Raw genomic sequence first — 24,881 nt, forward strand, 5'->3', positions numbered from 1 at the left:
CTTCCTCTTTTTGTGCATCAGAATTCTCTCCTATAAAATGGGGTGATGGCCTTCCTTCTAGAGTCATTGTGTGAGTTAAATGAATCAATACACATGCTGAGAACTGGCATGTAGTAAGGGACCGTTGAATGCTAGCTACCAGTTATGACTCAGCACAGCCTCTGCTATATGAGAAGTCCACGGGCCCCTAGGTCTATATTCTGAGTGTTTAAAGTAAATGTCGTACATTCAGCCAAAGGAATGACCCTCTAACAAGATAATACTTGGCAGCTGCTGAAAGACATGAGGCAGAGGGACCCTGAGAGGCCTCCATCAGAGCTTTCCAACGCTCTGCTCATGAAGGAGAGCTGAGGTGCAGTCACTTGAAAACCCAGCATCTGCCCTTGAGCCCCAGGATGAACCTTTCCTTCAGATAAGTGAGTTTACAGATAGTGCAGACGCGCTGATGCCTCTCCATTTCTCCACCAGGCAGGGGACCAGATTGTCGAAGTCAACGGCATCGACTTCTCCAACCTGGACCACAAGGAGGTGAGACCTACTGGCTGTTACACCTCTGCCCTCCACGTCTCACCCCTCCCCCCGCCATGGTGTCTGAAACCTGTGCTCTCTAGAGGCCTGGGCTGCTCTGGTCTGTCAGGCCTCAGCTGACTGCCCACCTGTCCCCACAGGCCGTGAACGTGCTGAAGAGTAGCCGCAGCCTGACCATCTCCATCGTAGCTGGAGCTGTAAGTCCAGAGTGAGCTGCTGGGCCTCCATGACCCCTGACCTCCAGGCTCAGCCACTCAGAGCCCTGAGGTCTGCCACACGCTCCCGAGAAGGGCCAAAGGTGTCTCCGTCCCTGAAGCTCTGACAGAGCAGAGGGAGAGGGTCTCTGCCCAGCCAGGGCACATGTGGGTCAGAGACAGCAGGAACCACAGTGCCTGACACTGGGGTCACGGTGCTGAGAAGACAGCCTTCATCTGGGCCCCCAAGGCTGTGGCAGTGGGAGCCCAGGTTTCCCAGGGGACTGAGCATGGGGCCTCTTTTCTCCCCATGAGGGCCGGGAGCTGTTCATGACGGATCGGGAGCGGCTGGAAGAGGTGAGGCAGCGTGAGCTGCAGCGGCAGGAGCTTCTCATGCAGAAGCGGCTGGCGATGGAGTCCAACAAGATCCTGCAAGAGCAGCGGGAGATGGAGCAGCAGTGAGTGTGGCCAGTTAGGACGCCCCTTCCCTATCCTCTCAGACCACATCCACCTTGCTTCCTGCCCACTGTGTCCTGAGCCAACCTCATCCTCTCCTCTGAAGGCCTGTCCTCAGACCAGATGTGTCTAGTGGTGGTCAGCATAAGCATCCCCTGCCGCCAGGCCACCAGGCTCCTCCCTGCTTGCCAAAGAGAGCCCCTGATTTCCACGACCCAGGAATATGGGGATGCAGTAGCTAACGTCTGTCGAATACCATCCATGTGTTATATATAATACAGCTGGTGCTGTATTATAGCCTCATGTATGTTACTGAATGTCATTTTCACAATAGCCCTGTGAGATGGGTGGTATTAACCCATTTTACAGGTGAGGAGACTGAGACCCAGAGAGGGTAAGCCACTTGTGTACAAAGTCACATGTGGCCAAGCGGGGGTTCACAACAGGCAGCCTAGCTGCCCTGTCTGCGGTGATAAGTCCCGCCCCCACATGGGATGGTTGAGATGATGGGTTGAGAGAATAAACGGGGCAAGCAATTCATACATCAAAAACAATGTCAAAATCTAAATCCAGTACATTCTAGGAGCTTTATAAGAATTTGGAAAGGGATTTTCCCATCTCTCCCATCACAGATTTAGCCTGAAAAACTAACCCTGCTGGTACCTCTGCCCACAGCCCTGGTCTTGGGTAGTCACCCAGCTTTGCCCCTGGGGTCTGGGGCCTCTTCCAGGAGAACCTCCCTCAGGCCAGGCCCTGCCTGTCATCCGTCACTGTATCTAAGAGTTTGGAGGTGGGTGCATAGTGTGGCCCACTCTGACCTTCACTCCGGCTCTGGCAGCACAGAATCTCTGCTTAGTGGTGCCAAACAAAACCCCACAGAGTACACGACCAGCATCCAAAGCTGGCCCAGGCACCCTTGGAGGGGAACCTGAAAGAAATAGAACTTTTTCCAAATCAGGAGTTAGCTACAAAGAAGAGTGAACTCCCCTTGCACAGACTTCAGCATGCCAATCTGCATTCGTGTTTCAGAAGGAAAAAGGAAATTGCCCAGAAGGCAGCAGAGGAAAACGAGAGATACCGGAAGGAGATGGAACAGTGAGTGCCTCCGCCCCATGCGTCCGCACCGTGTCTGTGTGTGGATGTGAGTGTGCTCTCGGAGGGTAGCCAGCCAGAGGCCACCTCCAGGACCAGTTTACTTGTCCCTCTTGTCCCTGGTGGATCCTCCTTTATTTTTAGCCATTCCATAATCCTAGTACCGTGAAGCCATCCCATTCCAGTAACTAGAACATGATCTTATGTAATTGCCAGGGTAGCATTCACACTCGATTTAGAATGCAGGAGCCAAGGACTCTGTAGTCTTCACCACAGCTAGAATCCATGGCCTCTCCCCAGGCTGGTTGAGGTTTCCCTACAGCAGGGGTGGGGAACCTTTTTTTATTTAATATCTTTTTATTGATTTCAGAGAGGAAGGGAGAGAGAGATAGAAACATCAATGATGAGAATCATTGGTCGGCTGCCTCCTGCACACCCCCTACTGGGGATCGAGCCCACAACCCGGCGAGTGCCCTTGACTGGAATCAAGCCCAGGACCCCTCAGTCCGCGGGCTGATGCTCTATCCACTGAGCCAAATTAGGGTGGGGAACCTTTTTTCTGCCAAGGGCCATTTGGATATTTATAACATCATTCAAGGGACATACAGAATTATCAACTTAAAAATTAGCCTTCCCTATTTGGTCAAACATTTAATTAACTCACCCCTAATGCCTTGGCAGGGCCAGACCAAACGATTTCCCCGCCCCTGACCTATAGGCAGAAGCTGGGCCCGTGAAGGTTCTGACTCTAATCACAGGCATGGGGTCTTATTTCAGGATCGTGGAGGAGGAAGAGAAGTTCCAGAAGCAGTGGGAAGAAGACTGGGGCTCCAGGGAACAGCTGCTCTCGTCTAAGACCATCAGCGCCGAGATGCACCCCGTGCCCCTTCGCAAGCCAAAGTGTACGTATCATGTGCTGGTGGGTGGGGAGAGAGCTTCCTTCCGGGGCCAGGAGGCTGGGGGATGGTCCAGGCTGAGATGCTGGTCCCTCTTCACTCACCACCACCTCCCCAGGTGAATCACCCTGGCTGTCTGGGCTGCATGTGCTTCACAGAGGGGCAGCCATGTGCCAGGGCCTATCTGCCAGGGCATTGGGGTGGGAGGGATCTGTCTGCCCACCTTGTCCTCGAGGCCTGCTGCCAGGCTCTCCCCCACAACACAGACACAGGCAGCTGGACCCTCCCCATGCCCGTGGGCGGCTGAAGAGGGATTGGAGAGCTATAGGGAAAGTGAACTGCTTATGGGATTATCTTAGTTTGCTGGGTGTTGTATCTTCTTCCTGCTTGGGTCTGAATTGGTGCTGGGATGAAAGAGCAGCAGGAAAGGGGGCAAGGGTCTCGCATGAGAGAAGACTCTGGTGGTCCAAGCTTGATGGGCAACTGTGGGAGGAGCTTCCCTGAAGTGACCCTGCCACCTGCATCCTTGTGCATTGGACCCTGCGAGGTCCCTGCATTCCAAGGATGGAATCAGGACGCCCAGGCACCAAACTGCGGCCATCCTGGGCCTCAGGTCCCTCTGCCTTTATCTCCTTTCTTCATCTGTCCTATGTTATGATCCCCAGTTTTGGTCCAGGCCTCAACCAACTGCTCTCCTTTCCACTAGCTCTCAACCCCAACTCCCAGGAAGCCTCTTCAAGGGGCAGCTCACAGCACCAGGGCAAAGTGGGGGCTCACTCTCAGTGCTTCTTAAGTGGGCTTGTGGTGGGGAGCCAGGAGCAAGGCAGCGTGGGGGCCGTAGTAGCCACAAGTCCAGGATGCCTGGTCGGGCCTTTACTCTTTATAGCTGTTTTCATCATTGACATGGGGCAGGTTCCACTCTAGCTGACTGCGCTCAGCCGACCTGGGAACCTCCAGATGTGGGGTGAATCTGTATCAAGGACCAAGGTTCCCTATTTCTGCTGTGTGGCAGCCATTTGGGATCTGTGATAGTGTGCAGATATCTCTGGCTCCAACTTTGAATTTTGCCCAAGCCCTAGAGGGACATGAACTGGGGTTGATGAAGAGGTTCAGAGCCGTCTGGATGGTTCCACCTCACCCTCCTTGGTGCAGGGCAAGCAGCTCCCACCCAGCCACTCCTTCCTGGCAGGGGGCACTGTGTCATCTCAGGGTCCTCTCAGAAGGACAAAGCACGCTCTCATCAGCCTTCCCTGTGACATTCGGTATTAGTTGAGGATGAGGCCAGAGCTAAATTCCTGGTGAATAATCTGTGCTCTAGACAGGGAGTTAATTTGCTCTTAATGCGTGAAACAGGAGCTTCAGGAGAAGAGAAATCGATTTTAATTGCTTCTCCTGAGAGTAACCCTAGTCAATTTAGTACCTGCCTTGAAATTGGGTCTTGGCTTCAGAACAAACACACTCTCTCAGGAACTACAGAAAATGAAAACCCTTTCTGCAGCTAGCTATTTATTTCATGATTTCAAACAAAACCAAGCTTCTTGAAGAAAAGGAGAACTTTGTCCGAGATGTAAATGTTTTCTAAAGCAACATCGCGAAGCATGAGATTGATGACCGGAGTCCGCCAGCCTGAGCTGGGGCTGCTGCCGCTGCCGCCTCCATCCATCTCCATATGCACCGGCAATTAATTCTCATTTGGAGATAAGTCAGGAGATGCAGGAAGGCCTGGGAGCCGGCCCAGTGCCTGCCTTTCTCCGCATTCCTGCGAGGCTGGAATGGTCTCAGCCGTTTTGGGCCAGCAGGACCAAGCTGCGTTCAGGTCCTCCCTGACCCTCTTCAACTGGGGCCCAGTCAGCCCACAGGTTACACCTGACTCAGGTGTCTGTGCCTGATGAGGGGTGGACCCTGCATTTTTGAACCATAAAAAGTGGAGAGCATCTCTTGCCCAGAAAATGAGGCCACTCATCCTACTGATGTGGGTCGGACTGACTGATCCCCTCACCGCCCCCTGTCCCAGGGGCTCACCCTGCCTACCCATGGCCAACCTGGCAGAACCCCAACATCCTGCCAGGCCCTCAAGTCCATGACACACTGTCATAGAACCCCCCAGAAAAACTTCCTTAGCTAAACCAACAAGGAGGAGGGATTTTAATCAAGAATCCCAGAGCTAGAAAAAGCCTGGCGAGGTGAAGAGGTTTAAACAAGGGATTTCCACCCTTCTCTTGCCATTACGGACCCCATCAATCAATTAGTCCCCACATCCAACAGGCCCCATGGTTTGGACATTGAGTTGTTTTCCTACCAAACTATTAAGTAATCACGTGTGTCCCCATTGTTGGATTAGGTGTCATTCTTGTTAGCAAGAAACAAACAGTGTTCCACTGTCGAGTAACCAGAAATCAAGCCCAAAGCAATGGCTCTTAACCTTTACCCTTTCATAGGTTATTGGGCAAGTTCTTCTAATTAATATTTGAAATATTAATAAAAAAAACTCACAGCAAATTTATACACTACCTTCTACCATCCCAGGGCAGCTGGAGTCCAGGTTGGAAACCACTGGAATGGGTGGTTTGCTATTCTCCACATTATGTCAAAATTCGTGTCTTCCTGACCACATGTGCCCCTCTCTTCCCACCTCCTCAGGGTCCCCAGTCCACCCACACAGCTCCAACAGTCCCTGGGGGACCCAGAGGTCTGAAGGTGGTAAGAAGCCAAGAGAATCTGTCCTCCCATTGTATGCTCTGGCACCAAACATGTATAATACTCAGGTATTCCCATCCTCTGTGCCACACCTCCCAGTGTCAGTTGAACGCCCCACAAAATGCTTCTCACTCTGCTGTCAGATCACAGGCCCGTGTTGTGAGCCCATTTTACAGACAGAGAAACTAAAGCTACCAAGGTTGAAAGCTTGACACATGCCATCGCAGAGCGAGAAAGCTTTGCACTGGGCTCCTGAGCCCTGTTCCTGCCCCTGACCTCACAACTCCCCTAGAGGAAGCTGGTCCCAGCCCCCCAGGCTCCTGGGAAGGGCCTCTGGCCTCTGGGTCTCCTGAATCCCTCTTGATTCACCAGCTTCCCCCTGTTTTCCCGGGTAGATGCTCAGAGAGTGGAGCCCAAGCTTGAGCCTGCCAACGACCGGGACAGAGGCACGGAGGAGCAGGGAGAGCAGGTTTGCAGCCCCCGCTTCGCTCCCTGGCCTTGCTGCTCTGCTTGCTCTGCCCACCTGCCCTGCCATCCCTGCGTCCGGCTTTGGGGGACCAGCATATGGTGGAGACCACTGGAGTCTGTGGCGCTCCTCCCAGCCCTGGCTTGGTCCAAGCACTGCACACAAAACCTTGAGAACAAAGCCAGGCTGACATGTCGGCTGGTGCACACAGTACAACTGAACTGCTGGTTCAAATATTTTAAGTATGGCCAAGGCCAAGTTCTTCCTCGGGCCTCTCCCCAGGACACCCAGATCTCCCCAAGATCCGGCAACTAGAGGGTAGTGCTTGGTCCAGTAAGGGGCTTTCAAGATTCTCTTCTAGAGTCCAGACTGGTCCAGAGTGAGTAATTATTTAAGCCTTCACCACTGGCCGGGGAGCTTCAGGTCTGCGGTATTGCCCAGCCATGCTGCTGCCTGAGGAAGGCAAGGGGCTGGTGCCCGGGTTGTCTGGCCTGGACGGGGATATGCTTTTTTGGAGGCCGATCTGCCTGCTGGCTGCCTGAGCCATCCTTCCCAGAGCTGCCCCCAATCATCGCTTTCTCTTCCAACACTGAAAGTGGAAGATATGGCCTGGACTGTGGGACAAGACTGCTTTGTTCTGGCTGACAGCAGCTCTAGGCAGAGACCCAGGCTCCCTTTTGTCTCGAGCTATTTCTTGGATGGAGGGACCAGACGTCGGTCAGGAAAAGCGTCGTTCCCTTTCAGCGGGGCTTTGTGTCTTGCAGGCGGTGGCTCTGAGTTGGAAAAGCTCATCCTCCCACCAGGGGCTTTCTCTTTGGTTTGTCTGGCACTGATTTCTAAAGCCAGAGGCAGCGGCAGGGGCCCGGGGCCTGGCAATCGGGGCCTTTCTCAGGTGGTCCTGGGCCTGTTTACAGCCCAGGCGAGGCAGGGAAGTGGAGAGCCAGGCAGAGGGCGCCGTTCTGCTGCTGGACCAGCTGTGCTGCTCTTCGTCTCATGGGAACCCCCGCTCCCGGCCTCTGCCCTCGCTGGGTGCTGGCTGCGCGGAACTGTCTCACGGCTCCGTTCTCTGTGTTGTTACAGCCTTTGGGTGGTTTTATCGTTACGATGGCAAGTTCCCATCCATCCGGAAGGTAGGACAGGGCTGGGTGCTGTGCCGTTTGCCATTGAGTTTGCTGTGGGTTTTGGCCTTTTCCGAACATTGTTTTTTCCTGTCAATGCTCAACAGTGTGACCCAGACTGCTCGCTCGAGGGCTGTGCTTCTCTGTCAGGCTGTCATCAGAGGGCAGGGCCCTGTCACAGAGGCATCATGGGGTGGGGGGTGGGGGGGTTCTCGGGTGAAACCTGCCCAGGCACCATCAGGCACCACCTGGGTCAGCCCCGGTGGGCACAGGGCATCCAGGGCAAGGGCATGGCAGGAAGCTGCTGCTTTGTCGCTCTGTTAAGCAGACCCAGCGGCCAAGACCGGAAGCTGAGGACAGGCAGAGGGAAATGTCACAATGCAGATTATGAGGCCGACTGAGCCAGACACAGACCAGCTGCCGAGGCGGGAGTTTGCTGCCTCGGGTTGAGACAAAGAGCCACACCAATCATAACTCTCCCTAGAAATATCTCTGCACGTGCCCCAGATAATGCAGTTTTCTGGTCTCTGAGGCCTTAGATTTTCTCTCTAAACCTTATTACTATGTATCTCCAGGCCCCATAAACCTTTCTCATCCCTTTTCTTTCTAAATCACTTTGGCATTTCATTATGAAAATGCCGCTGTTAACATCTATAGATTGGACATTCAGGATGACTTGGCATTTGGGATCCAGGCATCAGCATAAACCTGGGTGAAGCAATGTCGGTGTCATCACTCGACCGGCTCTTTCTGGCGGGATGTCTGACTTCCAGAAACCAAAGCCCTGGCCGCGGTGTGACCTTGATCATATGTAGCTTCTCCCTGCCTGTACATGGGAATATCTAATGTGCTAGAAACATCTACCCCTTCCTCCAACACAGTACCGTTCAGATACGAAGACAGCACTATTATTCCTGATCGAGAGCGTCTTCCCCTAGGAGCACAGATCATGCTTTGTCTGACACTGAATAAGTCAGGACAGAGCCCCTTAGGGGACTCCTCTCCACACTGTGGTGGCCTCAGAAAGGACTTGGTCTCATCAAACTGTCCTTTCCGTTTACAGGCTGACCCTGGCTTAGGATGCCTCATTGCATTACGTGTCGAATTCTTTCCTATATACGGTCTCTACTAGATTATAACTAGACACACACACACTCACACACACACACACACACACACAGGATTCTACTTGAAAAACGAATGACAGGAGATGGGTAGGTTAAATCCTTCCCAGGCATTGATAACTCGGCGAATGTAAGAGAAGTGTGTGTGAGTCTCCTCCACACACACACACACTTCCCCGCAGAGATCATGTCCCTTGAGAAGTGCTGTTGGTAAAGAAGTGGACCTGCTTCCCCCTACTCCTTAGTTCAGTCATTCCAGAAATAGCTGGTATTTCGATTTCCATTTCATTTCCAAAAGAGAGGGAAATTGCTTCTAGGTAGCAGCAAGAACACATCCACCCCATCTGCCTCTCCTTAGTCCCGACTGAAAGGAATATTTGCCATGAATTTAACCGACAGCTAAAAGGACACCAGAATCGTGTTCCTTCTGCTGGCTCTGAAAATCCACAGCCACTTTCTCCAGGGCCACATGCCGTGTTTCCCGGGAGCTGGAACACCCAGTGCCCAGGTAGTACACGTGGCTGTCTATGGCCATGACCATTGATGCACAACATCTCCCTTATTTGAAAAGCTAAAGGCTCCATGTTTTGATTCCTAACCTGGAAGTAATCCCTCTGGGGTTCAAAGCCCCCAGTCAGTGGCCCCACAGAGTCTATGCCAGGGCCTGAGGTGTGTGGTTCTGACTAGCCCTCTCACCAGGACTGCATGAGTGAATCGTGAAGACCAGCCCTATTTTCCGGAGCCCACCGTCTGGCAGGGAGGCAGACTCACATGCAACTGAGTACCCACCTGGAGCAGACTGTTCTGAGAGCCGTAGACAATGCTATGGGGCACCTTGCCCTTCTGCCTCCGTAAGCAGGCGCTGCTTTCTTAGAGATGGGACAGAAATGATCACATGTGCCTGCCCCAGCCAGGTGCCCTGGCTCCAAAACCTTAGCACTAGTGGGGTCTTTTAACCAACAGAATGGCCATTCCTATCATAGTGGTGCCTGTGGGAGGCCATGCCCTTCCTCTAGCAAGCTGCCTCCAGGCACAATGTTTCTGGCGCCTCCTGGGGATTTGCTGTCTGAATCTATAACATGATAGCAGGGATTCATCTATCAAGTGAGCCAAGAGTCTAGTCAATAGGGTAGGCAAGGAACCAAGCAGGGCTCTGAAGCAAAGAGAACCATTTTCTCAAGTGGCTTCTAGACTGTTCTGGGGTGGATCCCATCCCTCAGATGGTGGCGGGTGGAATCATCTCCAGAGCACAGTACACGCACACAGAGGTGGGGGTTGTCTTTAGGGGGCAGGATGACTCAAGCATAAGTCCGTAATGGCACCTCCCCACCCAAGTCCTTCTAGCTGTTTACAGTTGCTAGTCAACTCAAATCTTCATTCCTGGCCATCGATGCTGGAGTGACTCAGGAATTCTGAGAGCAGGCCCCAGGAAGGTTTGTTGGGGGTGGGGTGAGCTCACAGGTGGGTTTCCTCCTTCCCCAGACATTCCCCAGAATGTTGACTCCCTGCTGTCCCCTCCCCAGAGAGCTAGCTATATCCTCCAGGCCTGTGTGATGGAGTTGACACCTGCCATGCTCCCATTGCCCCCAGCTCATCTGGACACAGTAGAAACTTTGTGGGACCTGGAAGACTCAGGACCAAATCCTGGCACCACCACTTATTAGATGTTTGGTGTTGGGCAAGAGACTATATCATGTGGTGTCTACATATGAGACACCTTTCTCTCCAGATATTGGAGAAGGCATGTGCCCAGATACTAGGAAATAAATGCAATGCCTTTTATTTATACAGTACTTTCATGCTTATAAAGCACATTTATAGATGTTATTTCGTTGGCTCTGGATGGCAAGCTTATGGGGCAGGTATTTCTTCCATTTTGGAGATGAGCTAATCAGGCCCAGAGAGGTTAAGAAACCTAGCCAAGGTCACACAGCCAGTTAGTGAATCAGTAAACCCACTCTTCTGGTAAAGGGATTGTGTCTCCTTCTCTGCAGTGAGTAGCAGTGACCGCTTGTCATAAACCTGAGCTCCAATGCCCATTGGCAGAGCTGGGGGAGGGGCTCACCGTGGGATGGTTGCCTGATGTTGCTGAGGCCTGAATGCCCTGTTTGTGGTGCTGTGCCAGTGTCAACACTACCTTGTAACCCTTGTCGTGTAAAAAATGCCACATCTGCTCAGAAAGGAAAGGATAAGAAAGCCAAGTATGACAGCCTGCAGGAGTTGAGAAAGAATAAGAAGGAACTGGAGTTTGAGCAAAAGCTTTACAAAGAGAAAGAGGAAATGCTGGAAAAGGAAAAGCAACTGAAGATCAACCGGCTGGCCCAGGAGGTAGGTGACCTGCTCAAAGGCCAGGTGAGCACCCCTGGGAGGCGGCTTGGTTGTTTCCCATCATGCCCCCAGGGAACCAGCCGGAGTTATTCTCCCTAATGGAGTCCAAAGGTGGAGTGAGCCCTGCCCCCCTCCTTAGTGTGGAGAGTGAGGTCATCCCACCTGCCCAGGGTCATCTGAGACTAGCTTCTGGCTTAGATGTAAGTTTGGGGGTGAGACTGGCCTCCTTGCTCGGGTGTGGGTCTGAAGCTAACCTCTCTGCTCAGATTGTAGGACTTAGGTCAGCCCTCCCCACACCTGGCCAGCAGTTGGGTCTGTGCCCTCCACCCCCACTGTATCAGAGTATGAGTCCAAGACTCGGCCTCTCTGCCCCAGGTGTGGCTGTAAGTCAGAGGCTCACCCCTCTGCCTAGATATAGATCGGAAGTTAGCCTTCCACCTGCCTGTCATTCCATCTGAATTAGTTTGCCCCCCTCCCCAGGTTACAAGTTCAAGACCAGGGTTTCCCAAAGTGCCTGGGCTCTGAGGGTATCGGTCTGAGGCTAACCCCATGCACAGGCAGGATGTCTCAGGCTCTCCCTCAACTAATCAGGCTATGGGTCTGAGGCTGCTCCCTTCAGCAGAGTGTGTGTCTGAGGCTGGACCTCTTCAACCTGGGGATGTATCTAAGGCTGTTCCCTTCCAGACATGCCAAAAGCAGTCTTCCAGCATGAGTAATCCTTATTTCCTAGGTGAGCTGGGTGACCTTCACTCCCTAGCTGTTTGAGATAGCATTGGTTCGGCTTCCTTTCATGCTTCCGTGACAGATGGCCAAGCTGATTGCATTACAAAACATGGGAAGTCCTGGAGAATGTGAAGTGCATTAGGTCTGGCACTAGGAACAGATTAGCCACAAAATTTAAAAAATTGAACTTGTGCTTCTGAGGACAAGGCAGCCTGGAAGGGAAAAGAAATGTAAAGTTAAACGCTTGGAATGTGCGAGGAGCCTGCAATAGGACCGTTGGTGGAGAATCCTAAGAACCTCAGGGTTCGGGGGCCAGCGAATCCCAGGCAATGCATGAGCCCCTTCTCTGACTGTGCCTACAAGTGGCGTTAGTCAAACCAACACCGCGACACCCTCCCCCCACCTGTTCGCCCATCTTCTGGGCCCAGTGAAACAAGCTTGGGTCTTTTTCTAGACAGCTGACACACCAACAGTACTTTGGGGTTTTCTAAGAAATGCTTCGTGTGTGCCAGCCACGTGTGACTCAAGTGCGCCCTTTGTCCTCCCTCTCCTTTGTGCCTCGGCCTTGGGTCCCAGGTGTCCGAGACGGAGCGGGAAGACCTGGAGGAATCGGAGAAGATTCAGTATTGGGTGGAAAGGCTCTGTCAGACTCGCCTTGAGCAGATTTCCTCTGCTGATAATGAGATTTCGGAGGTAACAGAGCCCTTCTTTCCTAGCTCCTCCTCCTGCTGCCTTCCGAACGACCCATCCTGGGGGCAGCGGGAGGCACGATGGCCACTGTCCAGCGCACTCCCTCTTCCTCTCTTGAGGAGGGAGAGCATAGCTGTTTTCCTGGGCTTGTCTCCAGAGTGACCACTAAGTCCCAGCTTATCTGCGATGGCCCCAGCTAGGCCCCTTGTCCTGGTGTAACTAAGAGTGCCACGTTCACTGTCAAGCGCGTTCCAGTTTAGAGGGTGAATTATATGGTCACCTTATTTGTCACCCACAAATGGCATAATGTGGGACCCTCTTGCATGTGGGCATTCCCTACCAGCTGTCCGGCATGAGCTCAGGTGGCACCCGTGTGGCTCTGGTGTGAGGGTGGTGGGTCTCCAGCAATAAGAGAAATCGATTAGAAGAGGCTTGTACTCAATGTCCTGTGAAGTGAAGCACTCGCCCCAAGACTACAGAAATTCCTTGCAACCCCCAGATGACCACGGGGCCCCCGCCTTCCATGTCTCCCCTGGCCCCACCCCTGAGACGCTTCGCTGGCGGGCTGCACCTCCACACCACTGACCTGGATGACATCTCTTTGGACATGTTCTACTACCCCCCCAAGATTCCCTCTGCCTTACCTGTGATGCCCCATCCTCCACCCTCCAACCCACCCTCCAAGGTCCCCGCAACCCCTGTCCTTCCGTCATCAGGCCGTGTGAGTGCCTCATCCTCACCCTGGGTGCAGCACACCCCACCCCCGATCCCCATCCCTCCCCCACCATCTATTCCCACCCAAGACCTCGCTCCTACCCGCCCACTGCCCTCTGCCCTGGAAGAGGCACTGAGCAACCACACGTTCCGCGCTGGGGACGCAGGCAATCCTACAGAGGACTGGGAGGCCAAGAACCACAGCGGGAAGCCCACCAATTCCCCTATCCCTGAGCGGAGCTTCCCACCCACCCCAAAGGTACTGCCCCTGTTCTGCCTGCTACCCTGGGAAGCGGGTGGAGTGGGCGGGGCTGCTGTTTTCCGTGTCCTCCACTGCCACTGGGAGCGGAGACGGGAGGAAACATCACCCCACCCCACTTTCCAGGAATGAGCTCCCAGCCTGCATGTTGTGCACACCCTGCATGTGGATGGTTTCTGCTGGTTTTCAAGTGTGTATTGTATGGGGAATGGCCGGTGGTACTTGGGATGAGCAAGTGTATCGATGTTCGATGTTTGCAGTAGGCGCACAGTAAGTGCTCAGTAGACATTACTAACTGTGATCAGTGGCAAATCAAGGTACAAGGAAATTTGCGTGAAGCTGCCCTCTCTTCCTCTTGGCTAGTGTGGGCTGGTGACATTCAATGTAGTACTTGCAAGGCTGGGCTGGGTAGCCAGCGCACTATGTCACAGCTGGTCATGTCTTGCTATTCGCCTAGAAAGCCTTGAGTGTGGGAAATGAATCCACAGTTTAACAGAGGAAAAGGGGGTTCAGGGGAGCAATCGTAAGCTCTGTAAATGAAGCAATAACACTGCCCAATGCAGCATTTCCTATGGCACCAATCAACTCCGTTGGCTTGAAGTATAATCCCCAGAAATGTCTGGCCATCTTCCACTCCAGAAAAGATGAAGATGGAGAATTCCTAGAAATCTCCAAATTTACTATTAAAAGACTATGGATCGTTTTCTTGGATTCAGGAGGCAGAACAGTGATCTTTCTCAAAAAGACATATTTCTTATTAATTGTTCAAAATGCAAAGACTACATTGGAAGAGGCAATCCTCAAGGAAGACACAGAACTTTGATTCCTGGGAAGGAAAAAACAAAATATTCCTCTGCTCAAGTAGCTGTGGGGCCAGGCTGGCGTCAGAGCCCATGTAGCCCATGTCAGCTGGGGGTGTGGGGGTGAGGGGGACTGTGGCAGGGCTGGCAGGAGGGGGGGGGGGTGGGGGGGCAGGCAGTAGTACCGATCAGTGGCTTTTATTAACCTTCCCTGCCTGGATCTGAGTTCCTGCCTGCAGAGCAGAATGAGCCTCTCCGAGCACTGAGGAGAGCCTGGGGAAGGAAGGTGGGAGTGAGGAAGTGCCAGGTGCAGACAAGGCTCTGGCTTTCATGGGGACTCTGGGAGGGTGAGGAGGGGGAGACTCCCTCTGAACCTCTGGTGGAGTCCTGAGCCCTGACTGTTCCAGGGATGTCTTCCCTCAGAGCCCAGCCAGGACCAGGTTTGCAGGCGGTTGAATGAGCCTGGCACAGAGGACCACATCCTTATTGTGAGGGGTCCCCACCCAGATGGGGGGCAGCTTTTCCTCAACAAATTCGATTCAAAAATCATGGATTGAGGACCTGCCTTGTGCCTCTCTGTGTGAAGGGGGAGGGGAGCAGTGCTGCAAAGGACCCGGGAGGTGGGCCCGCCTGTGCTCCCAGGACTTTGCCATCGGAAAGATGAGCAGCTGACAGGGCAGGACCGGCTATCAAATCAGCACAGGTCACGTGTTGTGTGGGAGAGACTCCTTCTAATGGGAGGCTGCAGGCACCTCTGCAGAGCTGAGCCTTGAGGGATGGCGATGCATGAAGGACGCGGGGGAGGGCACTGCAGGTGCAGGGAACTGCCAGGAGGAACTGCCTGGGTGTGAATCCTGGCTGAGCATGTGTTACCTCATCAAGCTGAGCCTGGGTGAGGTAATGGCACCTCTCTGTTATGAGGATCAAATGAGTTAACACATGACCTCATTCTAAGTTAATGCTTAGGAGTATGGCAGGTACATAGCAGGTGCTCCGTAGACATTAACTGTGACCAGTGACAAGTCAAGGTACAAGAAAATTTGGGTGAAGCTGCAAACATGAGGTTGGAGGTAACCTCTGCCAACTTTTGAGTCAGGGTCAAGCTTCAAAACAGGATCCAGCTTTCCCAGAGATGGCTCCAGGAATTACGAAGTTCCCACTGCTACTTCCCGGTCAGAGCACGGGGAGGATTAAAAACTCCCCCAACACAAGGAGCCTCTGAAAAACGGGACCATAAGTGTCTTAAGCAACATCAAAGCCAGGGTTTTCCTGACTCAAAGGCCAGGGGCTGCTGTTTTATTAGTTAGCACTTTGGCCCTTGCACCCGCAACCCTGCCACCCTCCTCTCTGCATGCTCCTAGTGAGTTGTCATCAGTGCAGCAGCAGGAGGTGTGGTTGATCACACATCTGCACTGTCAGCCCAGCCAGCAGCAGGTCTCCGGTTGTGGGAAAAGACACCTGTGTTGGCTTCTGTACCTGCCTCATCAGCACCAGCCAAGGGAAGGTTTTCAGGGTCATATCTACCCCCAGGCACTGCCTCATGTGCCCACTATACTATTAAGTCATCCTGTCATAAAACATGTTTAGTGAGCAACTACTATATGCTAGACACTATGGTGGGCACTGGAGCACCACCACAAAATAGGCAGCCCAGTCCTTGCCCAAGACAGTCCTGTGGGAAGACAGACAAGTAAGCAGGAAACCACCACACTCCCAGAGGGAGATGGGGGGGGGGGGGACACTGGGGATGAGCAGCGGAAGTGGAGAGGAAAAGCTCAAGGAATGCCTTCCCAAGCTAACACCTGGGAGGTAAAGCAGCAGGAAAGAGCATGTGCAAAAGCCTTGAGGCAAGAAAACCTGGCATTTTGGAGGATAAAGGTAGGCAGTGTGAGAAGGGAGAGGAGTGAGCAATGAGTATAAAGGGAGGTAGAGAAGCTCATGAAGGATCTTGGGGTCAAGTCAAGGGGCTCAGTAGTCAGTGGGGACCCATCAAGGGCCCTGGGTAGGGTTTGTGACCCAATTTGAATTGTGTTACCCAAGAGGATCAAGTGCATTAGAGCAAAGCAGACAGGATGTCCCTCTTACTGCTCCTCACCCCCAGCCTCCAGAGACTCTATGCCCACCCATCAGGGACAGCAGATACTTCCTGTGCAGTCAGGGGACTGGGTCCGTGGCCAGAAGAGAGAAGCCCTAGGGAGAGAGGAGGCTGGACGGCATCCAAGGCCACTGAGAGGAAGCCTTGAAAGCCTATCCTCTGAGTGACAGTGGCTGCTGGTGACCCCAGAACCAGACTCTGGCTCACGTCCCTGATTCCCTAGAGGCACGTAGTGTCTGAGTTCAGGGCACACTGTGGTCAGCAGATTGCTCATCTCTCTGCTGAAGATCAGACCCCAGGACCTCTGGCAGGCGAACGGACCAGGCTGGCTCAGCATGCGCATGGTGTGAATTTGCATGTGTGTCAGAGTGCCGCGGTTGACCTGGGCCATGCCCACCATGACCTCACACGGGTCTCTCTTAAACTAACCTTGGTAGACATTCTGCCCAAGTCCACAGCCTCCACGAGGCCCTGGCGTGTCCACCATCTCCAAGCCTGTCATGGTCCACCAGGAGTCCAACTTCATCTACAGGCCAGCGGTGAAATCTGAGGTCCTGGTAAGCCTCCTGGGTCCCCCTCTAGCGCATCGCCAGAGAGCAGACCAGGGCCGCCTCCTCTGGGTTCTGCTGGAGGGACAGTGAGGTGGGACACAAACTCACATCAGGTGCCATCTCCTAACCATCTCATTGGCCATGAGATGAACCCACATGGGTGTAAGTGGTTGTTGACATGGCCAGTGACATTCCTGTTCCTCACTTGACCAAACAGGCTGCAGCTCCATCTAGAAGTAATAAAAATAACCGCTCAGACTTGCTGTGAGCCTACCATGTGTCGGCTCTGCAGGGTCTCACTTAATCCTCACCAACCCAGTAGATGGTACCTGTTATCCATGTTTCACACTTGAGGAACCCAAGGCTTAGAGAGGTTAAGTCAGGTGCCCAAGGCAAAGCCAGGACTTACTTCTTACTTCAGGGTCATTCAGAATCCCAAGCCCAAGCTCTGACCCACATTGCCAACTTGCCTAAACTTACGGTGATTCCAGTGGTCCTGCCTCTGCCCCTAATACCCGGTGTGGCTCCACATGGCATGGACCACCCTCAGAGGGGACCTTGCCAAAGCAGATCCGCCCTCCAGTTCACGTCTCACTCCTCTCTGGGACTGAGAGTGTGAGCTGTGGTGCTGGGGGAGAGGGGAGGTCTGCCCGCTCTTGGTCACCCACAGCTGAGCGAGCTGGGACTCATGTGTACCTGCTCCAGGGGCACCAGCCACTGACTGGCCTCCCACCCATGGTGGGAAGAGTCATGCCAGAATTCTAATTCTCCTTTCAAAAAAAACCCTACCCAAATGTCAGGGCAGGGCAGCTCAGATACTTATTTTGAGCTCTAGCTGTCCTGTCAGCTTCCCGACAAGCTAGGTTCATGCTCTCATGACAGCTGCTGGTGCATCTGTGTCTCATGCTCTGGCTGATGACAAGGGGTGGTGTCTGCTTGACTAGAACTGGGTAGCTGTGTGTCTGGGGACACCGTACGGGGCCAGAATGTAAATCAGGCTGTGTCTATTTGGGGAGGGATTTTGTCAGGGCCACCCCAGGGTGGCAGACCCGTGATCGGGCACCAGGGAGCAGACAAGGCCTGTTGGTAACATTCAGCATGCAACTTTTTTTTTTCTGGCAGCCACAGGAGATGTTGAAGAGGATGGTGGTTTATCAGACAGCGTTCAGACAAGTACAGTGATACCCGTCGTGTGTCTCCCACTCTGACTTCTCTCTCTGGGAGTGCTGGTGGCTCTAAGGTGGCCCCTAGCGCCATCTGCTGGGAGCCTCAGGCCAAAGCTCTGTCCCCATGGCCACAGCCAGGGGTTGGGGACGGTCTTGTGTCAGGTGGGGACATTAGGTTTGTTGGGCCCCATGCAGGATCCCTGGGGGCTCGGCTCTTTTACTGCTGTTTGTTCAAAGAGGAATAGGACAGAGGGAATCCTCAGAGGCCAAGATGGGCTCTTGTTCCAGCCCTAGGTGCCTGAGGTTTCTACCTGCCCCTCCCCCCATTTTGGCCCCTCAAGGCAGATCACAGAGTCAACCCAGCACCCCCACCCCCCACCCCACACTGAACCCACATCAGGGAGGAAGTGATGGCCCAGATCCTCCATCTGCCCAGGGTGCTCCTGTGCACAGGGCCACAGAGGTCCTAGCTGGTCCATGAGTGGGGTCGGGAGGCAGACACTTACGCTCCCCACCTCCTGGGGCTCACATCCACAGAACCACCACTGATTGGCTGCCTCACCAATGAAAGAGACCCCCTGATAGGGAGATCGTGCAGCCCAACTCCGCACTGATAACCTACCACCCAACCACAGGCGAATGTGACTACAGGCAGGAAGCTGAGGGGAGGTGTCGGCTGACAGTGAGACATGGGGGTCTGCCAAGGAGGCTGCTCCCAATGACAGGCTGTGGCTAACAGAAGGTGTGCTGCGCCAAGCACTGTCTCTCAATACTTTGTGTCTGTTAATTCATTCCATCTTTACAACAACCTAGGAGTTACGTGCTATCATCATCCCCATGTTGTAGATGAGAAACTCACGCAGAGAGATTAGGAAACACACCTGTGATGTTCTGACACACACAGCCGGTGTCAGACCCCAGGTTTTAATTCGGGGGGTTGGGCCCCTTGACGCTGTGCCATTCTGTTTCTCCAAGCACCAGGATTGTAAAAGAGACATGTAAGGGCCGTGCTGCTTAGGGCACACACAGGTTCAAAGAGAGAGAGGCAGGAAGGTGAGAAGTCCAAGGGCCCAGAATGGAAGTCAAGCCCTCGCTCCACTGCCCACTGACTGGCTGGCCTTGGGCATGAATGTCACCTCTCTGGGCCTCCTTTTTTCCTCTGTTGGATGAAGGGTTGGGCTCCTTTTTCAAGGGCTGACCAGCTGTAATGGCTTATAAGTCTCTGATCTAAATTTACACAAGACACAAGCACTTGCCATCTGGCCCATCCCTGAGAGCAGATTCTCAGGGGGAAGATTCTCGGGCCCTGAGCCAGCACTGCCGAGCTCTGCAGAAGCGACAGCCAGGGGTAGGCAGGGCCCTTCTGAAAGAGCATTGACTCAGATCCTGCCTCCTGATCTCTCTTGCCTATGGATTTGCTGCCCTGACATCCATAGACTGACCTGAGCATGGCCTCGAGCTGGACCAGGCTGGAGACTCCTTGGCTTTTTGGGGTTGAGCCGAGGTGATGAAGATTAGAGAGGAGGGAGGACAGGCAGATGCCCAGGGAGCCATCTGCTGATATGTGGCCCTCGTCTTATACCCCGAGCTTGGATGCTTTATGCTGGGCATAGCGGTGGCTGTGGCCTCCCCATGATGCTGACCACGGGCCTCAAGGGACACTTGGCGTGGCCTAGGGAACTGTGTGCTGGGGGTGGCTCCGCTCAGTCCAGAAAGGCCGCTCCTTTGCTCCCATATTCCCATGGGGACTAGCAGAGGCTTTGCTGCTCTCTGGCCTGGTGTGCCTGGCCCCTCAGTCTGTGGACCCCGGGCTCCCGCTCTCTGTGTGACTCCTGGCTCTACCTCCTCCTCCCTTCTCACCACCTTGTTTCTACATCTTGGGAATATTGTTCCCAGAGTCCCCACCATCCAGGTCCCCTGAGCTGTGTGTCCTCTCGCCTCTTCCCCGGCAAAGGCTCTGAGGAGGCCTCTCACCTTCTAGATAAACACTACATTAAGCTCAACACTGGACATGGGCAGGCACAGACTTCCCGCCTTTCCTCATGGTGCCTGCGCTCCCTTTGCTCCTGCCCCCCTCCCTATCATCCTGTGACTGATTCCCAAGGACAAGCAGTCTCTTGAACAGTGTTGGTCTTTCTTTGAGATCATAGCCCTGCGTGGAGAAAAGCTGGGCTTCACTCCCTCCTCTCCAAAAGTCTGGACCTGGCCTCGCAGGGCAGGTGCAGGAACTGAAGTAGGGCCATAGGACCTGTGGCTGTGGGAAGATAAGACCTTCAATAAGGCTGGCACTGCCTAGGCCACCTGGACACCTCTCAGCTTGGTGCCCCTGTCAGCCACAGATGTTAACCCCACCCCACCCCACCCCTCCCCCGGCACTCCCAGAAACAGTGCAGGGTCCAGGGCTGGGACTCTCCTGATGCTTCTCACAGCTTTCTGCTTCTCCTGGGCAGGGGTGCTCCGGCTGTTGGGGCTGCCAGCCTCCTCCTGCATGCTCCATCCAGGCCACACCTGGCCCCCTCACCCTCTCCCCTACCTCTGCCCTAAGCTTGCTTCCTGCAGTGACCCTCGGGGGTCTCAGATCTGTTGCCCTAACACCGTCCTTTGCTTCCAGGATTTCCGGAAATATGAAGAAGGCTTTGACCCCTACTCCATGGTGAGAGAGAACTCTGCTCCCCCCGCGAGTAACCCCAGGAATGAGGGCTGGGGGTTACAATGTGTTTGGTGGTGATACATTCTGGGCCCTGGGGGTGCCAGGGATGAGCACATGAGGAGCCCCAAGAAGGCCCCAACTGCTCTGCTCTTTCCTGTGAAGGCACCTTTCAAATGGCATTCAAGTGGGAAGTGTATGGGGTGTGTGTGTGTGTGTGTGTGTGTGTGTGTGTGTGTGTGTGTCTGATAACAAGTTACGCTCACTGAGCACTAACTACATGCCAGGCACTGTGCTATGTGTTTATGAGACATGCTCTCTCCATCTCACAACATTCCCAGGAAGAATGGATCTGGGATTTGTGCATGTGCCCACATGTTCCCCAGTGGGGCTGGGACCCCCAGTTCCAGACTAATGGTGGTGGGGCTGGGAAAGGTCCCCTTGTCCATGTCCTCCTTAAGTGCTTGAGGACAGCCATGTCCCTTCCCACCCCGGCCCCACCCTCATCCTTCAGACAGACTCAAAGCTCCCCACTGTCTTTTCCCTCTAGTTCACCCCAGAGCAGATCATAGGGAAGGATATCCGGCTCCTGCGCATTAAGAAGGTACCTGGGCACATGGAGGTTGGGTAGCCGCCACCCTTCTCTGCCCCTGCCCCTCCCATCTTGGTCCCCTGCTTCTCCAACTCTCAAGAGACTCCTGGCTGACTCCCCAGGTCCCCACTGTCCCTCCTCTCTCTCTTGAGGGGGCCCCCTCCTGTGGTGGTGTCCCACGCCCTGGCCCTGCCTGGTGACCATGCCTCATTTTCTCCCTACGGCCCTGCCATTGGCTCCATGGCTCCTCCTGTCCTCTACGTGGCCCTGTCAAGAGGCTCATTGCCCAGGTGCCCACAGGCTGCTGTCTGCTCGGCTCCCTAAGGCCTGTTTTTCTCTAACCAGGAAGGATCCTTAGACCTGGCCTTGGAAGGCGGTGTGGACTCCCCGATCGGCAAGGTGGTCGTCTCGGCTGTTTACGAGGGGGGAGCTGCTGAGCGGCATGGTGAGTGGGGACAGCCGTGTCCTGGTTTGGGGATGGTGTGATGGTTATACAGGACTCTGCAGGAAAGCCAACAGCTGCCCACTTGGAGTGGTTGGCAGTTGCTCAAGAATGCCCCTTCCTGTTCATCCGTCCACCCAGTACCACATGTTGCCTGTGTGCATACAGTGGTGCCAGGGTCTGTGAGTACACAGCCAAATCAGATATACCCTGCCCTCCAGGGGCTCCCCATCTAGTGGTGAAAACGTGCTCAGAATCGCCAGGTACTGACAATAACAGTGCAGTCTGCCAAGGGCTGACAAAGGACTATGGGGGTGGATGGAAGCTGTGGGAACTCTGAGAGGCCCCTAAGCCACCAAGGGAAAGGGGGCTGCTGGGAAGAGACCGATTACAAATTGTGAACTATGCTCTGCAGGAAAGGACCAGGATACAGTGAGAGAATAAAAAGAGCGATCTACTTTAGAGTGAGTGGGGGTCAGGGAAGACCTCTTTGAGGAGAAGACATTTCATCTTAGATGTAGACTAGACAAAAAAGAAAGGGAACAGTATTTCAGGTGGAACAGCAGGTGAGGCAGGAAAGAGCTTGGCCAGCTCAGGGCCCTGAAGCAGACCAGCAGGGCTGGAGCACAGAGAGGGATGGCTTGCAGAACGAGCTCATATTTCTAGTAACCTCCCTGGGAATGCAGGCCTGCCTCCCTCTGAAATAGCAGAGGCCCGTAGTAAAGCTGAGTGACAACGATTATCACTGGTGTCTCTGTCTACTAAGTGGAGTGGGGGTGAGGGAGTGCGGACGGTGTGGGAAGGAAGTGCCTTTGAGCAACCTGGTGGATTGTTTCCCCTCGTGCTTCCGGAGCCCATGTGAGTTTTCAGAATCCAGGAGTCAGGCTTCTTCTGCAGGTCCACGGTGACCCTCTTAGCCAAGCCCTGGGCCAGGCACATGTCACATACAGCCCAGTACCAATCAGTCTCATCTTCCCGCAGGTGGTCTTGTGAAAGGAGACGAGGTCATGGCAATCAATGGCAAAATCGTGACGGACTACACCCTGGCTGAGGCTGAGGCTGCCCTGCAGAAGGCCTGGAATCAGGGGGTAAGAGCAAACCTCCTCCCTGCCTCCCTCCCTTGCCTGCTTGCCTCAAACCCTGGCCTTTGCAACCAGGCCTTAGAGCCGGGGTTCCTCATCCCAGGGGGGTCTCCAGGATCCAGGCAACACTTGGGTGATGCCCACATAGCCCATCCAGCCGAGAGTCTCAGTCTGACAATATGGGGTTCAGAAAAATAAATGTCAGTTCCTGATTTTAAATCCAAAAAGCAAGTAGCACAGATACAGACTCCGGAAGACCAGGTGTGGCAACCCACCCAAGAAGAAAACTTAAGGTCTTCTGTAAGTGCGCACTGACCAGGAATCAAGAGAGTGCCTGGGACTACTAGAAAGTATTCACAGAAGCAGAGGGCCCAGAATGGAGGAGGGGCTGAGGGTAGCCTGCTCTGTGCTCATTAGACACCTGGGTCAGGGCCACCACATAAGATCTCCCAGGCTGTGCACTGCACAACTCGAGGGGTGCCCTCCTACCGACTACAGTGTGAATGGCGCCCGCTCATGATGTGCAATGCACAACCTGTGCAACTGTATGCAGGCAGCCGAGCCTGGGGTATTAAGTTCAGAGCCGAGGAAGCTGACCAGATGGGACTGGGACCCACATGAAGGGATGTGGAGAAGAGAAGACTTACGGGTAACATGATGACTGTCTTTGATTATCTGAAGGGCTGCCTTAGGGTAGAGGGAGCAGAAGTGCTATCTGTGGTTCTTGAGAACAGAACTGGATTGGATGGAGGGAGGTCCTGGGAAGAGATTTCAGTTCCATACCAGGAGCTATTGCTTGGTAGAGGGACCCAGTGGCAGTTCACATACCTTTTATTGAATACGCCCAAATCAAGGGTTGACAATGATGGATAAGCCAAGGATGGCAGTGATCCATTGAGGGGGTGCATGCGTTAGGATCAGAAATCTAGCCTACAATTCCCTAATTGGCTGTACCTCAGAATAACTCAGGGACCTTGTTAAAAATTCTGTTTCCCAGGACCTACCCTAGATTTCCAGGGGTCAAGTCCAAGAATCTAGAGCTTTAAGAAATTCCCCCATGACCCTAAGGTTGCTGCCTGGCTCTGGTCCACAGGTCAGCATTTGGGAACTTGGTGTCATACAAGGGCCTGGCAACCCTGGCTCTGTGGTTTGAAGCCTCAGAGACTGGAAGCTTCCCCAGACCATGGGGCCACAAAGTGAGACCCATCCCACCAGGAGGTCCTCCAGACCCAACTGGGCCCACCTTCCCATGGGAAGAAGGTCCGAGCCAGCTGATCCTGGGCCATGGTGCCCAGGAATGGGAATGGAGTGTCAGGGGCAGACATGCCATCAATCCCTGAGCATGCCCTAGCATCACACACCTTCTCCCCACAGGACTGGATCGACCTTGTTGTTGCTGTCTGTCCCCCGAAGGAGTATGACGACGAGCTGTAAGTGTGTGCGGGAGCCTGGCCCACTGCCTCCTCTGTCTGTTCCTCCTCCAGAATCTTGGCTCCCTCTGCCAGCCCACTCCCGGCCTCCATCAGCCTGAAGGAATGGCCCAAGCACACAGCTTCTAGTAGAAATCACTCCTAGGACACACTGAGCTAGAGAAAGCCTAGAACTAAGTCATGGTCCTCAAGCATGTTCAGAGCTGCCTCTGAGACTATCTCGTCCAAATTCTTCTTTACGTCTGGACTAAGGCCCAGAGAGGTTCCGGTCTCAGACTAGTAAACGGTGACGCTGGTCCAAAGCCTCGGGACTTCTGCTTCCCCGCTCGGAGGCTCAGCCCTCACACCCTCATCAGCTAGTTTACAGATTTCTGTCTTTTACTCTCTGGATGGTCTCCCTGATAAGTAACTGCTTTGCTTCTTGCTGAGTCTTTAAGCTGCCAGGACCACAGACTTTGGCCCTACCTGCAGGATCTGCGAAGAGCCTTGGTCCAGTTTCCGTCTTTCTCTGTGATTTCTTATATGTCTGTTTCTCTCTGTTTCATTCCTGTCTCTGTACCTGTGTGGATCTCTAGTTCAGTCCTCTCTGTCTCCTTCCCCTGTCTCCCTCTCCCCTATCCTCCCTGTCAATCTCTCTCTCCCATCTGCCCCACTCTTTCCCCTTCTCTTCTCTTCATCGCCTTCCCTCTTCTTTCTTACTTTCTCCTTTGCTTCTCTATCTCTGAGTCTCTGCATCCATTTTTATCTGTCTTTTTCTGTCTCTCTCTTTGTCTCTCTCTACCTCTCTGGTG

General features: G+C 53.8%; 1 protein-coding gene across 4 annotated transcripts in view; it reads left to right on the forward strand.

The window, feature by feature from the left end:
- Positions 1-24,881, forward strand: part of USH1C (USH1 protein network component harmonin) — a gene marked incomplete at its 3' end in the record, with an annotated part of 44,635 nt that overhangs the window by 17,757 nt on the left and 1,997 nt on the right. The window contains exons 10-26 of one of the 4 annotated variants that reach the window (XM_081099588.1): positions 469-528; positions 669-725; positions 1,038-1,180; positions 2,208-2,273; positions 3,048-3,172; positions 6,259-6,332; positions 10,750-10,899; positions 12,199-12,315; positions 12,812-13,285; positions 16,618-16,737; positions 17,854-17,904; positions 20,509-20,550; positions 21,095-21,148; positions 21,482-21,581; positions 22,560-22,666; positions 23,214-23,309; positions 24,035-24,094. In XM_081099588.1, the coding sequence (XP_080955714.1) occupies positions 469-528; positions 669-725; positions 1,038-1,180; positions 2,208-2,273; positions 3,048-3,172; positions 6,259-6,332; positions 10,750-10,899; positions 12,199-12,315; positions 12,812-13,285; positions 16,618-16,737; positions 17,854-17,904; positions 20,509-20,550; positions 21,095-21,148; positions 21,482-21,581; positions 22,560-22,666; positions 23,214-23,309; positions 24,035-24,094 (1,896 nt within the window). Of the gene's footprint in view, positions 1-468; positions 529-668; positions 726-1,037; positions 1,181-2,207; positions 2,274-3,047; positions 3,173-6,258; positions 6,333-10,749; positions 10,900-12,198; positions 12,316-12,811; positions 13,286-16,617; positions 16,738-17,853; positions 17,905-20,508; positions 20,551-21,094; positions 21,149-21,481; positions 21,582-22,559; positions 22,667-23,213; positions 23,310-24,034; positions 24,095-24,881 lie in introns of those variants that run through there. The other 3 variants (XM_081099589.1, XM_081099590.1, XM_081099591.1) reach the window with 3 other exon arrangements.

Source organism: Myotis nattereri (genome assembly GCF_964212035.1).
Source record: "Myotis nattereri genome assembly, chromosome: 9".
In the NCBI taxonomy this organism is placed as follows: Eukaryota; Metazoa; Chordata; class Mammalia; order Chiroptera; family Vespertilionidae; genus Myotis; species Myotis nattereri.